The following is a 27,497-nucleotide window of genomic DNA, read 5'->3' as shown; positions in this document are numbered from 1 at the left end:
TAAGAAACCACAACTAGACCCTAGTGAACTGGCAAATTACAGACCCATTTCTAATCTTCCATTTATGTCTAAAATTTTAGAGAAAGTTATATCTGCTCAACTGTGCTCATTCTTGCAAAAAAATGATATCTATGAAGAATTTCAGTCAGGCTTCAGGCCCCATCACAGCACAGAAACTGCACTTGTTAAAATCACTAATGACTTGCTTCTTGCGTCAGACCAAGGCTGCATCTCACTGCTAGTTTTACTTGATCTTAGTGCTGCGTTCGACACTATAGATCATGACATACTAATAGATCGACTACAAAATTATGCAGGTATCCAAGGGCAGGCTTTAAAATGGTTTAGATCCTACCTGTCCGATCGCTACCACTTTGTTTATTTAAATGGGGAGTCATCTCAGTTATCACCAGTAAAGTATGGAGTGCCACAAGGATCTGTTCTAGGTCCTCTACTATTTTCAATATACATGCTGCCCCTTGGTAATATTATTAGAAAACACGGGATTAGTTTCCATTGTTATGCTGATGATACTCAACTATATATCTCAACGAGACCAGATGAAACTTCTGAATTATCGAAGTTAACAGAGTGTGTTAAAAATGTAAAAGACTGGATGACCAACAATTTTCTGCTATTAAATTCAGATAAGACAGAGATATTACTTATTGGACCTAAAAACAATACACAGAATCTTTTGACTTACAATTTACAACTAGACGGATGTACTGTTACTTCCACTACAGTCAAAAGCCTGGGTGTTATATTAGACGGCAACTTGTCTTTTGAAAATCATATTTCTCATGTTACAAAAACAGCATTCTTCCATCTTAGAAACATTGCCAAGCTGCGAAACATGTTACCTGTTTCTGATGCAGAAAAGCTAGTTCATGCATTCATGAGCTCTAGACTGGACTACTGTAATGCACTACTAGGTGGTTGTCCTGCATCTTCAATAAACAAGCTACAGATAGTCCAAAATGCAGCTGCTAGAGTCCTTACCAGGTCAAGAAAATATGATCATATTACCCCAATTTTAAAGTCTCTGCACTGGCTACCTATTAGGTTCCACATCAGCTACAAAATAGTACTTCTTACCTATAAGGCACTTAACGGTTTAGCTCCTGCCTACCTAACTAGTCTTCTACCACGCTACAATCCATCACGCTCCCTAAGGTCACAAAACTCTGGACTGTTGGTAGTTCCTAGGATAGCAAAGTCCACTAAAGGAGGTAGAGCTTTTTCACATTTGGCACCCAAACTCTGGAACAGCCTTCCTGATAACGTTCGGGGTTCAGACACACTCTCTCTATTTAAATCTAGATTAAAGACACATCTTTTTAGCCAAGCATTCAAATAATGCATCTCATAAACTTTTCCTGCAGCTATATCTGATCAAATGTTCATTATTAACCTTTTAGCTCTGGTTTAACAAACCTTCCTTTTCTTAGTTTGAACAGCAGCTACACTAATTATGTTCCTATTTGTTCTCTGTTTTTGCCATGGGATTGACATCCCGTGGTAACTAGGAATTCACAAGCTCCAGTGTGGATCCAGAACACTTAAGAAGAGATGATGTCAACCCCACAGAGGACTTCAGATGATGCTAACCCTGAAAACATACAGCACTACCGAATTCTGCTGCTAATTTATAGTGTTCTTTGTTTGATTACGTCATTAACTGATCTTTACCACACATCTCTGCCATATTTACATCAAGCTACTACTACATATATTGTAAAAATGTCAATTTGGTGTAAAGCTGCTTTGCAACGATATGTATCGTGAAAAGCGCTATACAAATAATTTTGAATTGAATTTAATTGAATTTTTAATTAACCGACAATTATTGCCTCATTGTCTTTATATCGGTTAATGCATTTTAAGTCATGGTGCGTTAAGGCAGGTGCGTTGGTGGTGGTAAAATTATTACCGACATTAAAACACGTTATTAACGGTAACAGCCAAAAAAGTTTCTCAAGATTATGAACGCACCTGAAAGTGATACACAAGCGTCATCTCGCCTTTTTTCTTTTCTCGGCGCCGGACGACTTATTATGATTGCAGTCAGCCGCAAACATTAGGCTACTTGAGGTGAGGGCGGGCGCGGGCGCGAATGCGGGAGGAGTGGCGCGTTACGTGTTCTTAGCCTGCTGTATGTGTGTATATGTATGTATATGTATATGTATATGTCCATGTTAATATTACAAAGAACGGAATTTTTTTTTTTTTTTTTTTTTTGAGCAACTGCACATTTTACTTTCACTTTTAAATTAGCGGCATTAACATAACGTAACGAACTTTTATTAACAAAACGAATAATAATATACCATGTTATATGCCTAATATAAAATAATAACTTTACACAAAGTTTAAATAGGTATACAAAAATGAAAAACACTGTGTAACCAAATAAATAAGAAACGTAGAACGTTTATAGCAAAACGAATAAGAAAGCTTGGAAGCACGGCATACACCTTGCACGCTTAACATAAATAAAAAGAAAAAACAAAAAAAAAAACACATACAGTTTAAATAAATAAAAATCAGTAAACACGGTGGAACCAAATAAATATGAAACTTCCACTATCACCTTAGATAAATGGCAAGTGAAAAGGCTTTTCACAATCCAAAATGTTTTTAAAACAGGCGCTTTTGCATTTCGTTTTGAAACTCTTCCGATATAGTGTTGTCTTTCTCACCTCTCTCTTGTCAGTCAGCTCGACTCACTCTACGTGATAAATAAAATCTGATCTGTGAAGCGACTGTCGTTCGGCACACTGCATTGAGCAGCCGCGTTCAGTATTAATTATATTGTCTGTTCACTAACTAAACTAAAGGATTTTTATTACTATAAAAAAATTAAAATGACAGTGTGACTGACAGATGAAGCGGCTCATACCGCCATCTACCGCGTATTGTTTAATGAATATTAAGCGATCTAAACCATGTAGCACAGAAATTATGCTTTCGCTTCATTTTAAAATGAAACACATGAAGAAACAATCCCTCACGAAAATTAATACCATGATCATATGAATTTAAGACTTTCTGCTCTGACTTAAGACCTTTTCAAGGCCTTAATTCACGGAAAAGCGATTTAAGACTTTTTAAGACTTTTTTAAGACCCGCGGAAACCCTGGATGTGAACCTGTAATGTTTGGAGCATGACAACAGAGATGAGGATCCAAATGCGGTTTTTATTAAGACTGTGGTCAGACAGGCAGGGTCAATCACCAACAAACAATAACATCCAAGAATAGTCCAAGAGAGTAATCCAACAAACAGGCGTAAGGTCAGGGCAGGCAGCACAAAATCAAAACGCAGAAACAGTCCAAGATCAAAAAACACGTAGGTGAGGAAATAAAACAAGGGAACACGGACACTACAGGCTAACAACAATCAGCGAACTTGAAGAGTGAGTGAGCAACTTATGCTGCGTTCACGCCATATCATAATTACCAGAATTTCAAGATGACAACATGTGACGTTCTACTTGGAGCTGTTCACGTCCTCAGACTCAGAATTATGCATTTCTATGGCAACACTATCAACGCCTAAAGAGAGCGTACGTTGGTCAGGTGGTACAGCGGTCATGTGGTACAAGTCATAGCTCTCAGAAGACTCCCAGTTCACAAGTTGTAATTACGAGTTCTACGAGGACGTGAACGCTTTTTTACAAGTTGGAATCTCGGAATTCAGAGATGGTGTGAACGCACCTTTATTATTTATTATTTATTATTTAATGAATGAAAATGAAAAACACACAAAACATGATTTTTTTCTGAAAACATTTCCCCATAAAACATGGAAAAAAAAAAAAAAAAAAAAAAAAAAAAAAAAAACTAGTTTAACAAACTAACATAAATCCTAGCCGAGGAAGAAGGGTCTTATCTAGCAAAACAATCAGTCATTTTTTAAACAAATTGACAATTTACTTTTTAACCTCAAACACTCACAACTGTCATGTTGAGGTGTGTCACTCTGTGACGATCTCTCATCATATTTTTATTTTTGGGTTTGTTTAAATTAAATATAATACTTTTTTGCTTGTCTTGTCCTCTTTATCACTCAGAAAACCTAACAACGTTAGTCGGTTTAAATACAAAATCTTGTTCAATAACAGTTAATTTGGTAAACCAAACAATCATTAAGCAAAAAAGAAGTAAATATGTACCCATATAGTGTGAACCAACTTTCAGGGTAAGGCTAAAAGTAGCCTATGTAAGTGTAATATATAAACTACACACATCATAAACCCACCTATGGTGTCAGGAAATATTTTAATACAACTGAATTTGTATTTAAAATGATCACAACTTAACAAAAAAAAACATTCTAAGTTACAAATTATAACACTTTAATTTCAACAGTTCTTCAAACAGCGAGCCAAGAACATTCGCATTAAAGAATATTATCACTGACAGTCAGAGTTTAAGCACTCAAGAGTCCCTTAATGCCTATGGGAGGTCCGGGATTCTTTGTGTTATAGTATACATTTATGCTCTGAGAAACTTTAAAACAATCTTTATTTAATTTCTCTGTCTCAGGTTTGATTGTTAAAGGTCCCTCTGGTCCTCTGGTTGCTCCTCTGGGATCTTCAGTGGTTTTGCCCTGTTCTGTTGATCAACTTTTATCGGTGGAGGGTCTGGAGGTGGAATGGAGAAGAAAAGACTCAGACACTTTAGTTCATCTGTTTCAAGATGGTGAGAGTCGAGCAGAATCACAGCACCACGATTATCAGGATAGAGCTCATTTCTTTACTGAGGAGATTCAACGTGGAAACTTCTCCCTCCTTCTGGACAATCTGAGAGCTGAAGATGAGGGACAATACACATGTACAGTTTACATTCAGCAAGAGTCTGGAAAAACTGTTGTTGAAATAAAAGTTAATGATGTTGGTGAGTACTGAACACATGAGTTCCTTCATTTTCACTATGATTTTACAGAAACGCATTAATGAATGTATATTTGCACTGTTTGTTCTTTCAGAGTGTTTGAGAGTATCAGGATCGAGTCGCTCCATATCTGCGTCTGTGGGTGAAGACGTCACTCTGAACTGCTCTGTAGACTCTCACATCACACCTGAAGACTTTGAAGTTTCGTGGAAGAAAACAGATGAAGATGAAGATATTGTGGTTCTGCTCTACCAAGACCATAAGGCTTTTCCAGATTCAGCACATGAGCGATACAGAGACAGAGTTGAGTTTTTCACTGCTGAAATCCCCAAAGGAAACTTCTCTCTCAGACTGAAGAGGGTCATAACTGAGGATAAAGGAGTTTACATGTGTCATGTGTTTGCTGGAAGACTTTCAGCCAATACAACTGCAGTACTGGAGCGACTGGGTGAGTCATAGCGTAAAAGAAAAAAAAAACATAGCCATTCAACCTATACCAACACACAAGTTTAATTTATTTGTGTAATTGCATAGTCAATTAAGTTTCCAGATTTTACAGTGAAGTATGTTTGATTTATTCCAGCGATTATAATGATCCGTTTTATGATCACTCTATAAGTACTAAACTAAACAAGGGTAATTGACGAGACGACACACCTGAACCAAATGGTGATCAAACAAGGGAGAAAATAGGAGATCACAGAGATCACATGGGGACAGAAAACACAACAAAACTGGTCCAGCGCTGTGACAGATAAGGGGGTCAGAGATGACCTCTGTGGTGACAGAACAGATAGAGAGTCCAGGGATGACTTCTGTAGTTGTACCAAAGCAGAAAGACAGTTCGGAAATTACCTCCGTGATCGCAGTGAAGTGTCTGAAAAGAGGGAGTTTGGAACGCCTGCCATCTTTGAGATGAGGTGAGTTTGGAACGGCCTCTGGGCCGGGTTGTGCGGATTCTGGAGATTTCTGACAAATTCAATAAGATCCTGAGCCAGAACAGATTCTGGATGATCCCTGGGCCGAAGGTTTCTCTAGGGCTGTTGAGAGGAATGATGTGGACCATCAGACTGGGATGCACATAATTGGTGGGTACACTTACTTAGATGCCAGTGTAGCCAGTTGGGAAGTTAAATATTAATTTTATAGTATTTTATTGTGATGAACTTCCCAAAACTATTTCCCACTGTTAAAGACGATTATTGTGTATTGCATGCCTACGCCTTTTGTTTTATGTTGTAGCGTGTAGGGACTTTAATTATGGCGTTTATTCAAATGGGACTCTTGTCTGTGTTGCGCGCTATGCCTTTGGGGAGTTGCGTCAGCCTCAGACCGCGATTGGACGCTGGCGAGGCAACATGCTAAAAAGTTTTCTCCTCATCTCTCACTTAAATCTGGTATGTTTAACAGTGTTTAGTTAACTAAGGTTCATTAAATTGTAACGGTATGTGTTCTAAGTGTGATTATGCATATGTACTTTTGTTTGTCGTGAGATTTATGTGATTTGTGCCTGACGCACATGAAGCTAATTAATCGGTGGTTTGTGCACAGTGTGAAACATGGAGAGAGGATAGCGTGATGAACGCAACATATTAATTAAGTGTCCCATGTGTTACAGGTATGTTCTGTTCCTTATTTCAAACTGTGAAAAGTGATTTAAATGTTAATATATGTGAACTTGAATATTGTTTTATTATTTTCTCATTCCCCTTACTCTGTTTCTATCGTTTTGTTGTGAACTTATATGATGTTTTGGGGAATGTTTGTGTGAACATTCATTTCATAAATCATTTATTGACGATGCATGTGAAAGGAACGACGTACACCAGTCAATTTATTTCAATTTGTTTATTTGTTTTTAATATATTGTACAATGTTAACATTATTATTTGCGTCAGCCTCAGACCGCGATTGGACGCTGGCGAGGCAACATGCTAAAAAGTTTTCTCCTCATCTCTCACTTAAATCTGTGTGAAACATGGAGAGAGGATAGCGTGATGAACGCAACATATTAATTAAGTGTCCCATGTGTTACAGTGTCCCATGTGTTGCGGACCAATAAAAAAGTGGTGATTTGAAGCCGTTCCCGCCGTCTCCAGAGTGACGTTCTTATGTACAGATTGGGATCTGCTACACCAGATCCATACTTTCAGAAATCCTTTTCCTGGATAGGAATGATGAATGGTGGTCACGACGTAACGAGACAGGTCGAAGTATTTCTATTTAAGTTTTAAAACCAATAAATATGAGTGCTATAAAATCATATACATTGAGTTAAATTAACATATTTTTTTGAGTTGGCTTAGTCAAGTAGTCAGTTATTAGAGTAAACTCAACTTTAAAAAGAGTTTATTCCACTCAGTCAGAATTCAGGTAACAAATCTAACTAAGTCAAATATAAAGCGACTTAAATGGTTTGAGGAAACCAATTGCCTTAAATGGTTTATGTTCCATAGACAGCTATGACAGAAATGTTTCCAGACCCAGAAACGTCTGGACATTGTTCAAAAAGTTCATGTGACATCAGTAGTTCAACAGCAATTTTACGAAGCTATGAAAATAACGACTTTATTCAACAATTCTTCTCCTTCGTGTCACCCTAGGGCTCCATTATGGAGAGTATAACAATGCATGCATGTGCGTTCCTCTGCATGTAAACAAAGCACAGCGCATGTGTGTTCTACGTCAGCAGGTCCAGGCACATACATTGATTATGTGCAGAGGTGCTCCCGATAATGGTGAAAGGCGTGATTTGGAGGAGAAGAATTGTTGAATAAAGTCATTATTTTTGTTTTCTTTGCACACAAAACATATTCTCGTAGCTTCAAATATAGGGCTGCATTTGGTCCGAAATAAATGTGTTTGAGCTAAATTTTGACTAAATTAGACGGACCAAACAAAGCCCAATTTTCAACGTCTATTTTGAATTAAATTAGGATAAAATCAGATGGACCAAACAACCAATTTTAAACATTGATTTTTGGGCCAAATTTGGACCAAATCAGACGGACCAAACAAAGACCAATTTTCAACATCGATTTTTGTTCTAAAAGAAGTCCATGATGGGCCGACTTGATTTAGCCCAAAAAAATGACATCCAAATGATGTCTGGTGCTGGGTGGGAATTAATTTCTACTAACTTATTTAGAATGAGTTCTGCTTAACCTAATTAGCTTTTGAGTTTACATCACAAATATATATTGAGCTGAAAAAACTTTTTTAATTTTTTGAGTTAAAAGAACTCATTTCATTTACCGAATTTCACTGTTAGTTTTTATAGTGTGGGTTTGCAGACTTTCTTATAGCAATGGACTACGCTGTAACAAATTACATAATTATTTTACAGCAGTGGGCATATTGCTGTAAATTTCACATTTACAGAGGCCAGATTTTCTTCAACCGTCGACATTTGGGAGCGGCAAGAAGAACGATTCACAACTGTGGTAAGTGACTTATTTCAAGTTTTATTTTTATATTGTGTCTGCGTTCGCGGTAACCGCAGATTAACCAATCCTCCGTCCGCGGGGCACGAGGGAGGTTTGTGCGGGCTTTCAGTATGGCGTTATTTTTTAGTCAAAAGTTATGAGCGTGTAAGACATGCTCACGAGCACATTATGTTATTTCACACGCGCAAAAATGAACCTTCAGCTGGCATGATAAAAGTACTCACGCACAAATTCAACAACCGAGAGGTGTACAGGCAGCTGCGCGCGAGCGCCTGGCATACTCTCATAGGTTAACTCTGCTTGTACAGTGGAATCCTGCTCGCGGAGTGCTGTTTTGCTCGCACAGTGGATTTCTCCTCGCTCAGCTGATTTCTGCTCCCTCGAGTCTAGATGACTTTTGACAATTTGGGGGCGGAAACCAAGGAGGGCACTGACTCTCTTATGATTGGTCACTTTCATCGTAATCACACCCACAGGGACATCCTTGTACCTTGATTGACAGCTCTCATTACAGGAAGCACGGAGTCAAAGTATCTGACGGAGTTCAGTCATTCAGTTAACACTGCACAGTGGACGGAATGGCGGCGACACCTGAAGATGTAGGCGTAAGTGATATTGATATATGATGGGGGCTGTGTGTTTGACAATGTAGCAATTTAATCTGAAATTTGTTTGGAACATGTAAGTAGCTGACATAAGCTAATCAACCTTAACTAGCAAGTTTTAGGCTAGCAAACTCAGCAGGGGCTAACGTTAGGTGTCTCTCAGCAAACTAGCGTTTTAGTCAGTGCTGCATGTGTAAAACAAAACGTAAAGTATGGCCAGTGATTCCCAAACTTTTCATGGCAAGTGTTTTAGTTGAACTAGTGACCATGTACAGTACCAGTCAAAAGTTTGGAAACATTACTATTTTTAATGTTTTTGAAAGAAGTCTCTTATGCTCATCTGATTTATGATCAATGTTGGAAACAGTTGTGCTGCTTAATATTTTTTTTATAACCTGAGATACTTTTTTCAGGATTATTTGATGAATAAAAAGTTAAAAAGAACTGTATTTATTTAGAATATAAATCTTTTGTAACAATATACACTACCGTTCAAAAGTTTGGGAACAATAACTATTTTTTTTTTAAGAAATTAGTACTTTAATTCAACAAGGATGCGTTAAATTGATAAAAGGTGATGGTAACGATGTATATTGTTAGAAATGTTTTTATTTTGAATAAATGCTGTTTTTATGAATAAATGCTGTTAACGTTTTACTCATCAATGAATCCTGAAAAAAGTATTCCAAAAAAATATATTAAACAGCACAACTGTTTCCATCATTGATAATAACTGAGTATCAAATCAGCATATTAGAATGATTTCTGAAGGATCATAAGACACCAAAGACTGGAGTACTTGCTGATGAAAATTTAGCTTTGCATCACAAAAATAAATTACATTTTAAAATATATTAAAAAAGAGAACCATTATTTTAAATTGTAATAATATTTCATAATATTACTTTTTTTATTTTTTTTTTTTTTTTTTGTTTTTTTAACTGCAGGCTTGATGAGCATAAGAGACTTCTTTCAAAAACATTAAAAATAGTAATGTTTCCAAACTTTTGACTGGTACTGTACATGGTCACTAGTTCAACTAAAACACTTGCCATGAAAAGTTTGGGAACCACTGGCCTATATTACGTTTTGTTTTACACATGCAGCACTGACTAAAACGCTAGTTTGCAGAGAGACACCTAACGTTAGCCCCTGCTGAGTTTGCTAGCCTAAAACTTGCTAGTTAAGGTTGATTAGCTTATGTCAGCTACTTACATGTTCCAAACAAATTTCAGATTAAATTGCTACATTGTCAAACACACAGCCCCCATCATATATCAATATCACTTACGCCTACATCTTCAGGTGTCGCCGCCATTCCGTCCACTGTGCAGTGTTAACTGAATGACTGAACTCCGTCAGATACTTTGACTCTGTGCTTCCTGTAATGAGAGCTGTCAATCAAGGTACAAGGATGTCCCTGTGGGTGTGATTACGATGAAAGTGACCAATCATAAGAGAATCAGTGCCCTCCTTGGTTTCCGCCCCCAAATTGTCAAAAGTCATCTAGACTCGAGGGAGCAGAAATCAGCTGAGCGAGGAGAAATCCACTGCGCGAGCAAAACAGCACTCCGCGAGCAGGATTCCACTGTACAAGCAGAGTTAACCTATGAGAGTATGCCAGGCGCTCGCGCGCAGCTGCCTGTACACCTCTTGGTTGTTGAATTTGTGCGCGAGTACTTTTATCATGCCAGCTGAAGGTTCATTTTTGCGCGTGTGAAATAACATAATGTGCTCGTGAGCATGTCTTACACGCTCATAACTTTTGACTAAAAAATAACGCCATATTTTTTTCAGCAGCGCGGTCGCGGGAAGATTTCACACATTCCACGGTATTATAGCGGCTACAGGCGGGAAATCTCTGGGATCCTTCGTTAAGAATTACATGCTACATGTTAAAGCGGTTAACGTACGCAGCGAGATGTGCGAGTACCTTTAATAACTTGCTAATTCGCTTATTGTTTGATTGTAATGCTTTTTGCTAACTTTGGTTTATAGAATGAGTTAATCCAGCCCATCTTGCTGTCTGGCCCTTTCGCAGCATATATTCACTCCGGAGTAACGTTAACCTTACCGGGAGGAGACAGACGGAGATTTGGAGTTCATTCAAAGGTAATGCATTTTACATGTAGATATGTTAGAAGATGTTTCTCAACTCCAGAAGAGACGATTTTTTTAGGGAGAATGATTTAGATGTCTCAAAATCTAAAACTAATGTGAATTGCATGTGAATTGTTTTGTAGATATTTATCCTGAGAGAGGAACAAAGAAGTTGAAAGGAAAAAACAACAGGGCAAATGGTACAGAAGAAACCAGTTGAAGTGAACCCAAGTTGCCACTCTTCTTTACAAAGTGCAAGATTTTCAGCGGAATTTCAGAAATGTAAGACATACACACGCACCAAGTTCTCCTTTTTCTTTTTATTATATTCTTTTATTGTCTACACTGCCGTTCAAAAGTTTGGGATCAGTAAGATTTGTTATGTTTTTGAAAGAAGCCTCTTCTGCACATCAAGGCTGCATTTAATTGATAAAAAATACAGATAAAAAAAGTAATGTTGTAAAATATTATTAGAATTTAAAATAATGTTGATTCTATTTTAATATACTGTAAAATGTAATTTATTTCTATTTTCAGCATCATTTTTCTAGTCTTCTCATTACTCCAGTGTCCCATGATCCTTACAAAATCATTGTAATATGCTGATTTATTATCGTGCTGCTTGATATTTTTTTGGAACCTGTGATACTTTTTCAGGATTCTTTCATTGATAAAAAAATGTAATAATAATATAAATATCTAATGTATTGTCCTCTTTGTTGTTTGCTATATTTTTAGCCACTCTTTGCATCCTTGGATGGGACAGCATCTGGAACTGTTTTCCTTTTTTGTTAAGAAGTTTTGTTGGATTCACTTGGGAACAAGGTTTGTTGTTTGGTCATGTTGGACTGTTCATGAAGTTGTGAAAATTTATCACTGTCTTTGTGGTATTTACAACCATTTAATTATGACCATGTTGGATAACTTGATGTTGATTTAACTTTGGCTAAACTTGAAGTTATGCAGGGTACTATATGTTTCAAGTAAATATTTTTATGCACAATTTATTTTGGAATTCAAAATAATACAAAATACAGGCTCTATGACATTTCTTTCATGCAAATTTGACAGTTATATGTCAAATAAAATTGGACCTGTTTTTTAAGATTAAGATGTCAAATTATTATTTTTATATTATTTTTATTTATTTTTTTTAAATAATAGGTGCACTAAGTTTCACACTATACAACACTTTATGCAGTTAAATATTGTTTAAAGCTCATGCAGTTAATGAATTGTTTAATTTGGCAGTCATTAATATTCAGCAATCTGGAAAATATATAATGCATTTATAGAATACACAAATTAAAGTAGTCTACTGTAAAAAATAATAATAATAATAATAATAAAATAAATAAAAAAGCAATGTAAAAAATACACTTATTTGCTGTAATTAGTGTACTTGCACTGAGCCTTGTGACGCACTTCCGTTTTGAAATATTAAGGCTCACTTAATTCCGGTTATGTAAATTTTCATTGTGCTGTAATCATCTAGTTGACCTAAACGCCTAATAAAATGAGAGTTTGCGGGATGAGTTCAAAATCCAGGCATTTTGATAAAATTTAGCAGAACGTAAAGATTTAATCCAGCATAAACCGAGCTGAGAAAGCGGTGGCTGGTAATTATATGTGATTGTTTCACCACAGGGTGTCAGTGCGCGATGCTCTTTGTTGAATTTCAACCTTCAAGTCAAGTCATCAATTTTTCCGTCCGAGGTAAGGTCCTTTCTTAAAAATGTTGCAGGTAGGATGCGTCCGATCAAAGCGGGGGAGGTGTTTTCCCCGTGAACGTGTCGGTGCGCCCGTCGATTTATATCACTTTATCATTTATTCATTTAGCAGACGCTTTTATACAAATCCATTTGAAAAGAGAGAAACAAAACACATTTGCAGATGAACTGGGTCCAAAACATTTGCCGTTCAGCAACAGTAATATGAAATTTATTGTATTGACTCAGGGACATCATTCCTTATAATACTTATAGCTCATGAAATATAAGCCAAATAGCAATTCATCACTGTATTTAGATAGATAGCAGTGGTGGCTCGTCGGGGGAGGCAGGGGAGGAACAGCTTCCCCAAAATTTTGAGGTGAAAATGTAAGGACGACAATTTAATGTTAATAAAATTCACAATTCATTTCAGTTCATGTCTCAGAATGTGTATTGTATGTTTGTAATAATTTCACAGCTGTGATACCATAACATGTTACTGAAGTTATAAAAGCGCCGCTTTTCTATCGCGAATGTGCAGAATCTGGTAATGTAATAACAACCGCTAAGTGATAGAGAAGGGAGAGCAAGGTTGAGCTCTAGTGCCTCCGTTGGTAAAAAAAATAGCCAATCACCATCGAGTGTTCACTTTAGGCGCTGAGGAGTGTTGAAAATGGAAACCTGGCAGAGGAGGCTAGCAATCATCATAGAGACTTACGTGATATTGGTTTGAACGTCTCCCGCTGCGCTGATAATGTACCAAGTACTTACGATTGTAAACAACCCTCAGTTATTTGAATTAATTACCAGGATTAATAATATTCTGATATCATTTGATTCTGTATTTTCGTAATATTAGTTATGTGTCTTATATTTGAATTGTTTCTTTGCACTCTTTAAGTTATTTAACCGATAAAAACTTTTATTTTGAAAGGCGACTTGACGGAAATGCACAGAGATCGGGAATACGGTGAGAGAGCGCTCAAAGACAGAGGCGGATCATGGAGTTAAATTAGACGATTAAGGACACTTTTAAGTGAATTTAGACATTTAGTCACTGTTTGTAATTTTATTTTTAAGTATTTTGTTTTGTTTTTTGACTTTGTTGTTGTCACCTGGTTGGAAAGGAGAACAAGGTAATTAAGAACGTTTATGCACTTATGCTGCGTTCACGCCATAACGTAATTACCGTCATTTCGAAATGTGACGTTCTACTCGGAGCTGTTCACGTCCTCGGACTCGGAATTATGCTTTTCTATGGCAACACTATCAACGCCTAAACGGAGCCTACATTGATCAGGTGGTACAGCGGTCATGTGGTACAAGTCGTAGCTCTCAGAAGACTCCCAGTTCAGAAGTTGTAATTGCAAGTTCTACGAGGACGTGAACGCTTTTTACAGGTGGGAATCTCGTAATTACGGGAATTCCGATATGGCGTGAACACACCTTTATACACGCACACACACACACACACACGCACACACACACACACACAGATACAACGTATATCCTGTCTCTAGGACTGTTTGATGTGTTTGTTTTATTTACGAGTAATTTTATGTGGTTTATGATAAATGTTAGCATTAATTTAGTAATTTTGTAGTAATAGTTTTGTTTCATTTATAAGAATGTGAATTCATTACAAATTTCAATATTGTTTATTCATCTGTCCTTCTAGCTCTTACGGTGTTGTGCAGTTAATAAGAATAATAAACACAAAGGAAGAAAGTACAACATCAGTGCAGAGTTAAATCCTTTAAGCTTCAACCGGGCTGTCACAATGAAGCGATATTGAATATTTGATCACCAACAGATTTACCAAGCTGTAATTTAAACAGTACATATACAAAAATAAAGAGTGTACTTATAAAGATATATAAAGTGAGAACACGCATAAGATGGATATAGGCTACAGCAGTGGGCTTAATTAAATGGCACAACAGGCAGCTCTCTTTTAACACAGACTTTTAAGAATGGATGGAAGTTTGCTTCAAGTGATAGCAGGTAAGTGAAATTATATTGTCTTGCTGTATGTGTGTTGTTTTCTTTACGTTTTCTGACTAAAAGCAACCAAAAAGCCATTTTAAGGTGGTTAAGCAAATAATAATAATAATGGTCAAGGATCCTCCAGACCAGTACAATTCGTGTGCCTCCTCTATTTTAAAACCCACGAGTCGCCACTGATAGATAGATAGATAGATAGAAAGAAATATATTGTGTTGACCCAGAGGCATCATTCCTTATAGCTCATGAAATATAAGACAAACAGCAATCAATCACTGTTTGTCTGTATTAGTAATAATAATAATAAACTACTACTACTACTTCTACTGGAGCAATTGACACTGTATTTAAATAAGCGAATAAATAAATGAATTAATAAACAGTAATCAATCTGTCACAAATTGCCGTGGGAGATGAGCCAGAGGAACTTGGAGGAAACCAGAGTAAATAATAAACGGATATTTAATGAAAACAAAGTGAACACACTGGACAAAAACCAGACCAAAGTAACACTTAATCGCCAACAAGGGGAGAGAGGCACAATGAACATTATATACAAGGGAACAGGGGTGTGGTTACAAACGAGATAACAAGGAACCAAAACTCTAAACCAAAAGGGGGAGCAAACGGAACAAACCAAATGTACTGGAAACACAGGGGGAAAAAACACAAGGAAAACAGAACAGACAAGACTATATAATACTAATAATAATAATATAAAATATTTTGTGTTAATAATAATATAAAATATCTTGTGTTGACCCAGGGACATTATAAGACAAACAGTAATAAATTACCAACTATGTTCACCCCAAGACTGCGTTGCGAACATCGGCTCGACTGCAAAACGCTTTCACTACGAGAGGAAGCGGCAGCCGCACAGCGATTCTGCCGCTGGCCGTGTGAAAGGGCTTTTAAACCGTCTTCAGACAGAGCATGAACACAAGCACGGGACCATTTGAGAACAGCTAAGTATCAGTACCAGACTGAATCCAAAGAGCAAATACCCGTGCCTGTCACCCGTCCAACTCGCACCCGACACATAAATATTATTCCACCCATTACGTCAGTTTTAATGGGTCACCCATTGGGTACCCGTCCGTGTGCAAGATACTGCTCTGTATAGTAAATTTCATTCATTTAATCGACTTTTCAACATTGTTTTCGACACATTTTCGTGTAGTAACTGGTTGTTTTAAGTTTCACCTGATGTGGCCTCACAATATGGCAGTGCCCTCTTGTTTACGTCCCAGAATGCACTGCGCAGTGATGTCGGTTGCCAAGCTCTATTACTGTTGCTGAACGGCAAATTTGTATAAAAGCATCTGCTAAATGAATAAATGATAAAGTGATATAAATTGACGGGCGCACCGACACGTTCGCAGGGAAAACACCTTTCCTGGTAGGAAGTGTTCAGATTTCACTTAATGAATTTGAAGCCATTTCATGATGAATTTGAAATTAACACATTAGCCATCTTACATCGAACATTTTTAAGAAAGGACCTCACACTTCGGACAAAAATTGGAGACGTGACTAGAAGGCTAAAATGCAAAAACGGACGCTTAAACGGGGTGACGTCACATGATTCCTCTGATTGGTTGAACAATTTTACCTTAAGCACCTCCCTTGTTGACTCGGGAACGCCGCAAAATCAGGACGTGCGTGCCCGCACCGCGACACTGCAGTGTTTGTGAGTTCTGATGAATAAGATCATAATGAACCTTTATTTATCTGTATTAAATATGTTAGTCACTATTCTGTGCCATATTCTGTCATCATTTCACTATATGCAGCCAAAATATGAATATTCAAAGTAGTCGCACTGTCAGCGTTACTGTTAAAAATTATTTTTATGTTTCTCATTGTTAAATAAGGCAGTTGTCATTCATTCAGCGATTTTAAACAATGGAATAAGCAGTAGGGGCTCGGAATAAGAGCGCCAACGCACACAAACAAATTAGCTATGGTTTTACTACAAATAAAAACAAAAATCGCAATTGAAGTTAAACCATATAACCACAGATTAACTCAGGTTAATTACTACACTGACCAAAGTTTAACAATGGTAGGCTATTTGTAGCAAAAGTATTGTTATACATATGGTAAAAATGGAAAAAATGGCACTTTTACTATAGGAAAACCATGGTTAATTTTCGTAAGGGTGTTTATCAGTCAAACTCATTTAAAACTGTACATTCAACAGGTATGAAATATGATCAGTAAAAGTAAAATACTGTTTGTGAGAATGTAGCAGGTTAGTGGGGAAATATATTTATTTATCATTCAGAAAGCATACTGAAAGATTATGTGTAATTTTACAGAGATGCATTTACATTGTGACTGTGCCCCATTTAGAATAACAAAGGAACAGCATTTCTCAGGAACTTCTTGTAGATTACAGTATCTATTGTTTCTAGCTTTTTCTCTTTAGGTATAAAGTTCTGTCTTACATCTTAAATCTTCTTAGATCTTAATCCGTTTAAGGGTCCAAAGCTTCTTCCTAGTTTCTTCCATAGCTTCTCTCTAGCTTCTTCCATAGTTCTGTATGTCTGTCACAGACAGAACTATGGAAGAAGCTAGGGAGAACTTTGGAAGAAACTAGGAAGAAGCTTTGGACCCTTACACCGGTTAAGATCTAGAAGACGGCTATGCTACATGACTTTCGTCAATAAATTCTTCTCCCCACAAGAACTCTGGTCAAGCTTACTTATTTTATGTATTAGATGTTGTGATTTAGCTTAAAGGGAAATGTATATAAATAATTACAATTAATTATGATTAATTACAATTATGTATATGAGCTGCCAGTAGTGTCTGTAGCAGAATTAATTTTCCATCAACTAATCTGTTCGTCCAGCGAACATTCAGTAAATTTTTTTATATCAACTCTGAGAAATGATATTTTTTTTGGCCACAGAAAATAACTTTCTTAAAGTACTATTGCATTAGAGCATGTAGCTCAAATCGGAATCGGAAAGGGACATTAATTTACAAGGCAGAATCAGAATCAACACTCATGTAATTTGTGCACAATAGTTTATTAACGAAGGACTAACACATAACTAATCTAAACAAACAAACATGAAATCACTCATACATGGGGGAATGGTCGGTGAGAAGCAGTTAGAGAGAGACAAGAGAATGTAGCTATGAAAGAGTCAGTTAACCATCTGAGTGAAACCATCAGTGCTGTATACAGCTTATACTAAACCTCTGTTTTGTTTAGTTAAATATACGATACACATGGCACATGGGCAGCAATCGGATTTTTGCAGAAGAGAGTGAAGAGAGAGAGGAGAAGCTCTTGGGATGCATTTAAAGTCTCTGGAAGCTACACCTCCCGGAGGTCCGAGAGCCAATAGCGATTTTCAGCATTGGTGGGAAAGTTGACGACTCTTTGTCTGTGAGCATGGTATTTTGAATACGTAATTCGATTGTGTGGTGATGCAAAACTAATAAGTTTTCTTAAAACACTAATATGTTGCATAGGTGTCAACATATAATATACACCGTCTTTTAGATCATCAAAATACGAATTCAAAGAGACCAAACATGGCATAGGTGGGTTATACGACTAGTCATCTATCATAACGCATGCATAAAACTGTAGAAAGACAAATACAAATACAACAGACAAAAATTAAAATACAATGCAGTAATACTGTACACAATGACCTGGGCTATGTGGGATAGTCAAGTCAAGTCACCTTTATTTATATACCGCCTTTAACAATACAGAATTGTGACAAGGCGGCTGTACAGTATTAAATAGGAAAACAGGAAAGGTCAGAATAGGAAAATAGGAAGGTCAAGGAAAGGTTTGTTTGTGATTGAATAGGAAAGAGTCCATTTCCTATTGCAGTACGTTTCTGTTTTAGAGAGATTTAAGTAGGGGAAGATTCTCTCTACATAAATAATCTGCGTTCTCATGAGAAACTGACTGTATGTAGGTGCGCGCTGAATGCTAACCGGAAACTCCCGATCCGTAATAGAGTGTATGCATGTGACATCACCGTCAGCTGGAGTGAGTGCGGCTCCGCCCACTGAGTGGCAAAAAAACTGAGTGGCAGTATTGGTTTCAACGCGAATGCTGCGACAGAACACACTGAACACCTTAAAAACCTGAACAAGCTTTGCGATTGACTGTACAAAGAGATTTGACAAGAATCCTGAGGTATATTTTTGCAGACTGCTGAAAGCTACTGAAAAGAGAAGCTTATTAAGTGCTGCAATTCAAAGAAACAAATGGACTCCAGGTGGCGAAACATGGATTTGTGGTTATCATTTCATGTCAATATGTTGAAATCTTAAATTCTGCATAACTGGATGTTTTTAAATAAACACTGACAAAAACTATATACGCCTTTCAGCTGGATGATATGACGATATATATAACATTGATAAAAGTGATCACCGGGGTTTAGACCAAACTATTTTGTATTTACAAAATGAGTTCACAGGCAAATTTGCTTTATTTATTTTCCCCGGCATCAAAATCAGACACATATAAGAGTTAGAAAACACAATTCCTGGCTGCATTAATATCCATTGACCACTGGATATTTGTTGTTAGGAACATTATAGCAAGTTCAGCAACCTTTAGTTTAAACTGATTATCGTTTGTTTTACTCGCATTTTCATATCTTCCCTATTAAATCCATTCACACTGAAGGCTCTTTTGCCACTCAGTCCAGCTGAGGGGGGTGTCCCGGCGGGAAAGTGACGTCAATGCATACCCTCTACAGTATGTGTAGAACGTGGAAGTAGTTGTGCAAGTAACCCATTCCCACAGTAAAAGGAGAGCTACTCAAAAATGGAGCATGGTCCAAGTACTGAGCCAGGGTCCAACAGGAATTTTATTTGTTCCAGTATTCTGTCACGTATAAATTCCAATGAAGAATAAAGGTATATGTGAAGTAGTTTAAATTAGAAGTGCTGTTTATTAAACAGCGCAAACTCAGGTAATCCAGTAAGATCAAAGACAAACATAACAGTAGGCACATAACAATACTGGACAACGAACTGAGGAAACTGAGGAATTAAATACATAAGGTGATGAAATACAATACAAACAGGTGTAAACACTTTTGTGTATGTGTGTCACTTGTACACTTAGAACCACAAAATCAGTAGAAATGACATTTGGAGGTCAGTATATAGTATATAGGGAATTTGACACAATAATGAAGCTCTTTGTTCAGTAACTGATGTCTGTGTCTTACAGGTTTCTCGGTTTTACACATATTGATGCTGATTCTCTGTATTGCTGCATTTGCATCTGCTCTTCTGCCCTGCTGTTTGATCTACTGCAGATGTTGGATTTGCTCAAAAACTCAGAGTCAAGCAATTCACTATAACTGTGGTGAGTATACAACCCACAATTAAGTAATAAATAAGAAATAATAAGTAAATTAGTAAGTAAATAAGAGTTTTTCTTTTTTTGTTTTCTCTTTAAATGATTTGTTAGTTACATTTTGTATACATCTTTGTTTTACTCGATAATATTTTGCACTAACAAGTGTTTATCATGCATCTGCAGGCCAGTTCCTTGCATGCACCTCAGTTCAAAAAGGTAATTCTTCTAAGTGTTGTTGGTTTAATGCTCCAGTACTGTGTTGGGTCGCCACTTGTAAACCATGGGTCCTGATGCTAAAACCAGTTTGAGAACCACTGCTACCCCCTAAATAACTACATTAAAATTTATAAATGCTTTTAAATCTCCTGATAAAATACAGCATTCGATTTAAGGGTTCATGAACTGCCTTTTTTGTTTTAATTATTTTGTACAGTTCACAAAGGTCCACTTATAATGTTATCCAGATTTTTACATCAAAAAACATCATAGTTTAGAAGTAATAGGCTATTTTCTGTCCTGTTTTTGACCCCCCGTCATCAGAACGCTGTGTTTAAAGAGGCGTGGTGGATTGTAGACTCTGAAAGACCACTGCTATGATTGGCTAACAGTTCTGTATGTTTGACAGCCAACATTTACAGATGGATGCATAAATACACAGTATTTATCAAATGATCTGTAATAACGGACAAAGCAATAGCGACCATGTAATAAAAACAGTTATGGTTGGATCCAATATAGCCAGCACAGCATCGTCTTTTTGTTTCAGTCTTTCTGAAAATCCCGCATTAAATTGTGCCGTGGTTGTAAACATTCAGCACAATGGTGTAAAGGTGGATCTAGTTTGCAAGTTTTGGAACCTGTGATTTTTTTTTATTTTTTTTTTTATTCATGAATAACAAGTTTAAAAAGTACAGTGTTTATTTAAAATATAAATATTTTATAACAATGTAAATTATTTAACAACTTTTAATAAACTTTTAATTATTAACTTAATACATCCTTGGTGAATAAAAGAATTAATTTCTTAAATATATTTCTATATATATATATTGTGTATGTAACATAGTAATATATATATATATTTTTTTACATTTATTTCACATTAGTCTTTCCTTTTATAGGGTTGACTGTGAAAGGTCCCACTGGTCATCTGTCTGTTCTTCTGGGAGGTTCAGTAGTTCTGCCCTGTCATGTTCAAAAATCCTTATTACAGAAAAGACTGAAAGTGGAATGGAAAAGAACAGACAACAACACTCTGGTTCATCTGTATCAGGATGGTGAGAGCCAAGCAAAAAAACAGCACCAGGATTATCAGGGCAGAGCTCATTTCTTTACTGACGAGATTAAAGATGGAAACTTCTCCCTCCGTCTGGACAATCCAAGAGCTGAAGACGAAGGACTTTACAGATGTAAAGTTTACAGTGGTCAGGACTGTGTGTTCTCAGCTGAGACAGATGTGGTACTAAGTAAGTAAAGATATAAAAGAAGAATACTTAATTACATAGAATACATAATTTTCACTCAGTTCACATGAAATATTACATTTTGAGTTTAAAGACTTCATAGTACAAACTGCAATAGTCTGAATCCAGTAGTAAATGTAACTTTTCAGATATGTATTTCAGGGGCGTTTCTGGGCATCTTGTTGCCCTGCTGTGGCGCCCACTGAAATAATGGCACTCTATGAAGTTACGGCACGGCCTACTTCGGGTACACCTAGAAACAACCTAGTTGCTTTGCACCATATTTTAGATTATCTAGTCTATGTATTCAGACAGAAAGAACAGTAAATCATTAATAATTGGTACATCTTCACTATAGATACATAAGTACTTCACTGAGACTTTCATTTAAATGAATTGCCTTTTTAATTTCATCCAATTGATCTCAATTGTTAATCAACAAATCAGTGACTATAGATCAACTTCTTAAGATTATTTTGTTTGTTTGTTTGTAATCTGTTAACATCCATGTTGCACAAGAAAGACAGAATAACCAAAGATAAGGGATATTGAGCACAACTGGTTACATTATGTCTTAATGTGTTTTCTAATGCGATGACTACATTACAGTATAGTAACATGTTTCATTCGGCACCTCTAAGAGAATTTTTAAATATATGAATTGAATTAACTGATTATTTAAATGACTAAACTGAAAGAAGATCATTCTGTTGTTTTGAAAATAAACCAAATGTTTTTACATGTCACAACAATCTTTGAGCCTTTCAATAGTTTGGAGCTTTTTGCTAAGAGTTTTAAAAGACAGATAATCGGAAAGGTAATCAGAATTAGGTGCAAGAGTGGTTGTCTTCACCAGCACTGTTTTCTTGTTGTGTCTCTCTCTTTACAGATTTCATTATGAAAAGTCTCTGTGGTGAAGAGATTGTCAGTCTGGGAGATTCAGTTGTTTTGCCCTGTCATGTTGGCAAACACTTTTTAAAGTGTTTGAAGGTGGAATGGAGAAGAACAGACACAGAGACTCTGGTTTGTCTGTATCAAGATGGTCAGAGTCGAGCAGAGGAACAGCACCCGGATTATCAGGACAGAGCTCATTTTATTACTAACGAGATTAAAGATGGAAACTTCTCTCTCCGGCTTAAAAAAGTGAAAGCTGAAGATGAGGGAAAATACACCTGTAAAGTTTACAGTCAGCAGCATTGTGTCTATTCAGCCAACACAACATTGGTACTACGTGAGTGGAAAAAAAAAAAGAGCTTGCTGTTGTAGCCCTGATGAATATATGATTTTGATATAGTAGTTACAATATAACATTTTATTTCCATATTGTAAAGTAACATTAGGGTCATTCATTTCAGTTGAAGGTGGAAGGTTTTTCTGTATCAGATCACATATAGTCACTGTGCCAAATTTCACAACTTTGAAATACACTTCTTTAGCCGTGTCGCCAGATGGTGTTGACATTAGGTCTGGTCAGTACTGCAGCTGTTCTGATCAAGAACCACCAGCTTAGACAGAAAGAGGTGCCTGAGATGTGGCACTCAATCTCTGTTTGTGTTGTTCATACATGCTGTGTAGGGGTAGCGCTATCTGAGATATTACACCTCAATAATAAGCTATCTTAAAAAAAATTATTAATCTGTCAGACAGTTATATGTGCTGTGCGTCTGAGGCTCAGCCTACACTTCTCTTGACTGCTGTATCTTTACAAAAGGAGAAAACAAAGAATAGGGGGTCCTTACACCCTTAAAAGACTCACAGATCTTTTCTTTTCTTTAAGGGTTTGATGTTAAATGTTCTCATCACACACTTGCTCCTCTGGGATCTTCGGTGGTTTTGCCGGTTTATGAAGATGAACCCTCTACAATGAAGGGTCTGAGGGTGGAATGGAGAAGAACAGACTCACAGACTCTGGTTCATCTGAATCAAGATGGTAAGAGTCGAGCAGAAGCTCAGCAGAAGGATTATCAGGATAGAGCTCATATGTTTACTGACCAGATTCAACGTGGAAACTTCTCTCTCCGGCTGGACAATCTGAGAGCTGAAGATGAGGGGCGATACACATGTACAGTTTACAGTCAGCAGAGATCTGTGTTTTCAGTTAAGACAAATTTGGAAATGAGACTACTAGGTAAGTGAATATAGTACTCTTTTATCTACCTTAAACAACAGATTAATTTAACTGTGTAGTTATATGTTATATTATGTGTGTCTCCAGTAAACACAATGAAGTTAGTTTGAGTAATAAAAGTTGTATGTAAAGTAATTGTCAGATGTTGTTTTGGAGTATTGAGCTGGTTGTATGTTATTAGTTTAGTCTTTTAATTAGAGATTTGAGTGTGTTTGAACATATGCAAAAGAGAAGTAGATTCAGTTTGTTCAAATAACTGTTATCAGAGCTAAATAATACCCATGATGCATCAGGGTTTGTACTTCTACTCTGCTGTTAAGTGGGATCAATATTTCTGTTAAAACATAATTTATCAATGTCTAAATGTGAGTTTTTTTTGTATTTTCCCTCTAGAATTAGTCTTCCGTCTTCAGATGTTTCTTGTCTTCTGTCCAAATTTGATCATGTTTCTTGCTTTTGTCCTCTGGGGTGTTTCTGAAGGTCAGTGATTCACTAATGATTGTGTATCAATGCACAATAATGCACCGTTCAAATAGATGTTTATTAATATAGCAATGATTATTAACTTGTTTTGTTTCAGGGTCTCTGTATGAAACGATCTCCTGTTGTTCTCTTTATTTTCTGAGGCCTCTCATGTTGCTCTGGACGGCTCCATATGTGAATGAGTTCACAGGTGATTCATTATTGCTTGTTTATTAGTGAAAATATACTTCATGAATTACAATACCCAGATTGTTTTCACGTGAACTAAATGATCTGTCAATACCTAAATATGTATACACTAACCAAAATTATAAAGGCAACACTTTTGTTTTTGCCCCCATTTTTCATGAGCTGAATTCAAAGATCTAAGACTTTTTCTATGTACACAAAAGGCCTATTTCTCTCAAATATTGTTCACAAATCTGTCTAAACACAGGCGTGGCATATCAAGATGCTGATTAGACAGCATGATTATTGCACAGGTGTGCCTTAGGCTTGCCACAATAAAAGGCCACTCTAAAATGTGCAGTTTTACTGTATTAGGGGGGCCTGGGGGGGTTCGAAAACCAGTCAGTATCTGGTGTGACCACCATTTGCCTCGCGCATCTCCTTCACATAGAGTTGATCAGGTTGTTGACTGTGGCCTGTGGAATGTTGGTCCATTCCTCTTCAATGTCTGTGTGAAGTTGCTGGATATTGGCAGGAACTGGAACACGCTGTCGTATACACCGATCCAGAGCATCCCAAACATGCTCAATAGGTGACATGTCCAGTGAGTATGCTGGCCATGCAAGAACTGGGATGTTTTCAGCTTCCAGGAATTGTTTACAGATCCTTGCAACATGAGGTGATGGTCGTGGATGAAGGGCACAACAATGGGCCTCAGGATCTCATCACGGTATCTCTGTGCATTCAAAATGTCATCAATAAAATGATCATCAATTTGTTCGTTGTCTCTAACATACACCTGGCCATACCATAACCCCGCCGCCACCATGGGCCACTCGATCCACAACGCTGACATCAGCAAACCGCTCACCCACACGACGCCATACACGCTGTCTGCTGTCTGCCCTGTACTGTGAAAACTGGGATTTATCTGTGAAGAGAACACCTCTCCAAAGTGCCAGACGCCATCGAACGTGAACCCACTCGAGTTGACGACGATGAACTGCAGTCAGGTCGAGACCCCGGTGAGGATGACGAGCATGCAGATGAGCTTCCCTGAGACAGTTTCTGACAGTTTGTGCAGAAATTCTTTGGTTGTGCAAACCGATTGTTGCAGCAACTGTCCGGGTGGCTGGTCTCAGGCGATCTTGGAGGTGAAGATGCTGGATGTGGAGGTCCTGGGCTGGTGTGCTTACACGTGGTCTGCGGTTGTGAGGCCAGTTGGATGTACTGCCAAATTCTCTGAAATGCCTATGGAGACGGCTTATGGTAGAGAAATGAACATTCAATTCACGGGCAACAGCTCTGGTGGACATTCTTGCAGTCAGCATGACAATTGCACACTCCTTCAAAATTTGTGGCATTGTGCTGTGTCATAAAACCTCACATTTTAGAGTGGCCTTTTATTGTGGCCAGCCTGAGGCACACCTGTGCAATAATCATGCTGTCTAATCAGCATCCTGACATGCCACACCTGTGAGGTGGATGGATTATCTCGGCAAAGGAGAAATGCTCACTAACACAGATTTAGACAGATTTGTGAACAATATTTGAGAGAAATAGGCCTTTTATGTACGTAGAAAAAGTCTTTTAGTTCAGCTCATGAAAAATGGGGCAAAAACAAAAGTGTTGCGTTTATAATTTTGGTCAGTGTGTATTATACATTAAAAAGGATTCAGTGTTTAATTGATATTTGTGTTCCATTGTTTTGGTGTTGTAAATGTGGATGTAATTATTTAATCTTTTTTTGTTTTATAGGCAAGATTAAAGCATGGATTAAAACTTACAGTTTTAGAACAGAATACATCGTTTTTTCAGCTGTTTTTTATGCAGGTAAATGCATACAAATGTAAATCAACAGCCATTATCATGAATACATTAAAAAAAGCACATTAACAGTTCAACAATAATTACATTTAACCCTTTTGCACTGTTTGGGGACTCCAGCGACCCCGCTGACATTTTTTGCATTGTGAGCATGTGGAAGGGTTGCCACTTCAATTAAATGAACTAAAATTGAGAATGTGGGTCTTTTAAAAAGTTAATTTTACATAAAAAACCTGTTTTTATACAAAAACCTTATTAAATATATATCATAAGGTCACAGGGTCAGGATCAGACGGGAACAGCTGAACTCACAGTTTAAAGAATGTGTTGTAATGTTCTGTGTAAAAAGCATCTGTACTTCCTTTGATCTATACTTATATGTTGATATTTTAGTTAGTGATTGTTGTTTTTTCTAACTCTTCCTTAATTACAGTTCTGTTTAAAGCTGCATGGGACAAAAGTCTGAATTATGGTGGATTTGAAGGCATCATAATAATAGTCCTCTTTGTGGTAGTGATTCTATTCAACCTTCTCTACATTATTTCCTGTAAGTATTTCCTTCCATCAAGCGTCAGTGAAATTAATTATTATTATTATTACTATTATTTTATTCAACATGGACATCACAATTAAATTGGACGAACCATATGCATTTGCTTGTTTTAGCACACATGCTAATAAACAATGGTAATAATTACAATACACAAAAAGTAATAATAACAATTAAAATAATAATACCAACACTAACAATAAAAGGAAAAAAAAAAAGAAATATTACATACACAAGTTATGAAGCAAAGGCAACATGATCAAACAATAACCTAGTAGTTATGTAAGCACTGCTGTTTGTTTTTAACCATTGTTTAAGTCCTCCATTAAAAGCACTGCCATCATTTTCTAATTAATAGATAAAACATTCCAAAGTTTTGGCCCCTTCACAGAAGAAAAAAAAACAAAAAAAAAAAAAAAACAGACTGACCAAAAGAGGTCTTATACTTTGGAACAAGACAGTCACCACTAATAGTGGCTCGTGTGTTTGCCCTATGAGAGGTCTGACGTCTACTGATTAATTCGGAAAACAGCAGTGATGCCTGAACATTTAAAAAACAATTTAAGAACATTTAAATCAATAAAGCCATCAAAACTAAGAAGGTTATGTTTCGTAGAACATCACAATGATGTCATCCCATAGGTTTCTGATCCATAACTTATATTTTTCCTTTTTGTATATTGAAACAATAGGCTTCAGTATAGTTAGAGATGCTTGCGACCATGATGTAGTGCAGTATGATAAATGTGAAAAT

The 27,497-nt window shown here is 36.8% G+C and overlaps 1 protein-coding gene and 1 long non-coding RNA gene across 2 annotated transcripts in view; both read left to right on the top strand.

Moving 5' to 3' along the window:
* Positions 1-27,497, top strand: part of LOC127162788 (uncharacterized) — a 528,566-nt gene that overhangs the window by 485,332 nt on the left and 15,737 nt on the right. The window contains exons 3-13 of the mRNA XM_051105631.1: positions 4,566-4,901; positions 4,993-5,346; positions 19,993-20,130; positions 20,308-20,340; positions 21,246-21,590; positions 22,477-22,818; positions 23,365-23,715; positions 24,109-24,195; positions 24,296-24,388; positions 26,125-26,199; positions 26,627-26,740. Coding sequence (XP_050961588.1) covers positions 4,566-4,901; positions 4,993-5,346; positions 19,993-20,130; positions 20,308-20,340; positions 21,246-21,590; positions 22,477-22,818; positions 23,365-23,715; positions 24,109-24,195; positions 24,296-24,388; positions 26,125-26,199; positions 26,627-26,740 — 2,268 coding nt within the window. The remainder of the gene's footprint in view (positions 1-4,565; positions 4,902-4,992; positions 5,347-19,992; positions 20,131-20,307; positions 20,341-21,245; positions 21,591-22,476; positions 22,819-23,364; positions 23,716-24,108; positions 24,196-24,295; positions 24,389-26,124; positions 26,200-26,626; positions 26,741-27,497) is intronic.
* LOC127162434 (uncharacterized) lies at positions 10,614-12,206 on the top strand. The gene is made up of 3 exons (XR_007827350.1): positions 10,614-11,061; positions 11,193-11,331; positions 11,788-12,206. It is a non-coding gene; the product is annotated as an uncharacterized LOC127162434 (long non-coding RNA).

This window comes from Labeo rohita, chromosome 3 (assembly GCF_022985175.1).
Source record: "Labeo rohita strain BAU-BD-2019 chromosome 3, IGBB_LRoh.1.0, whole genome shotgun sequence".
NCBI lineage: Eukaryota > Metazoa > Chordata > Actinopteri > Cypriniformes > Cyprinidae > Labeo > Labeo rohita.
Note: the sequence above shows the minus strand (reverse complement) of the source record. Positions and strands in the feature narration are given on the sequence as shown.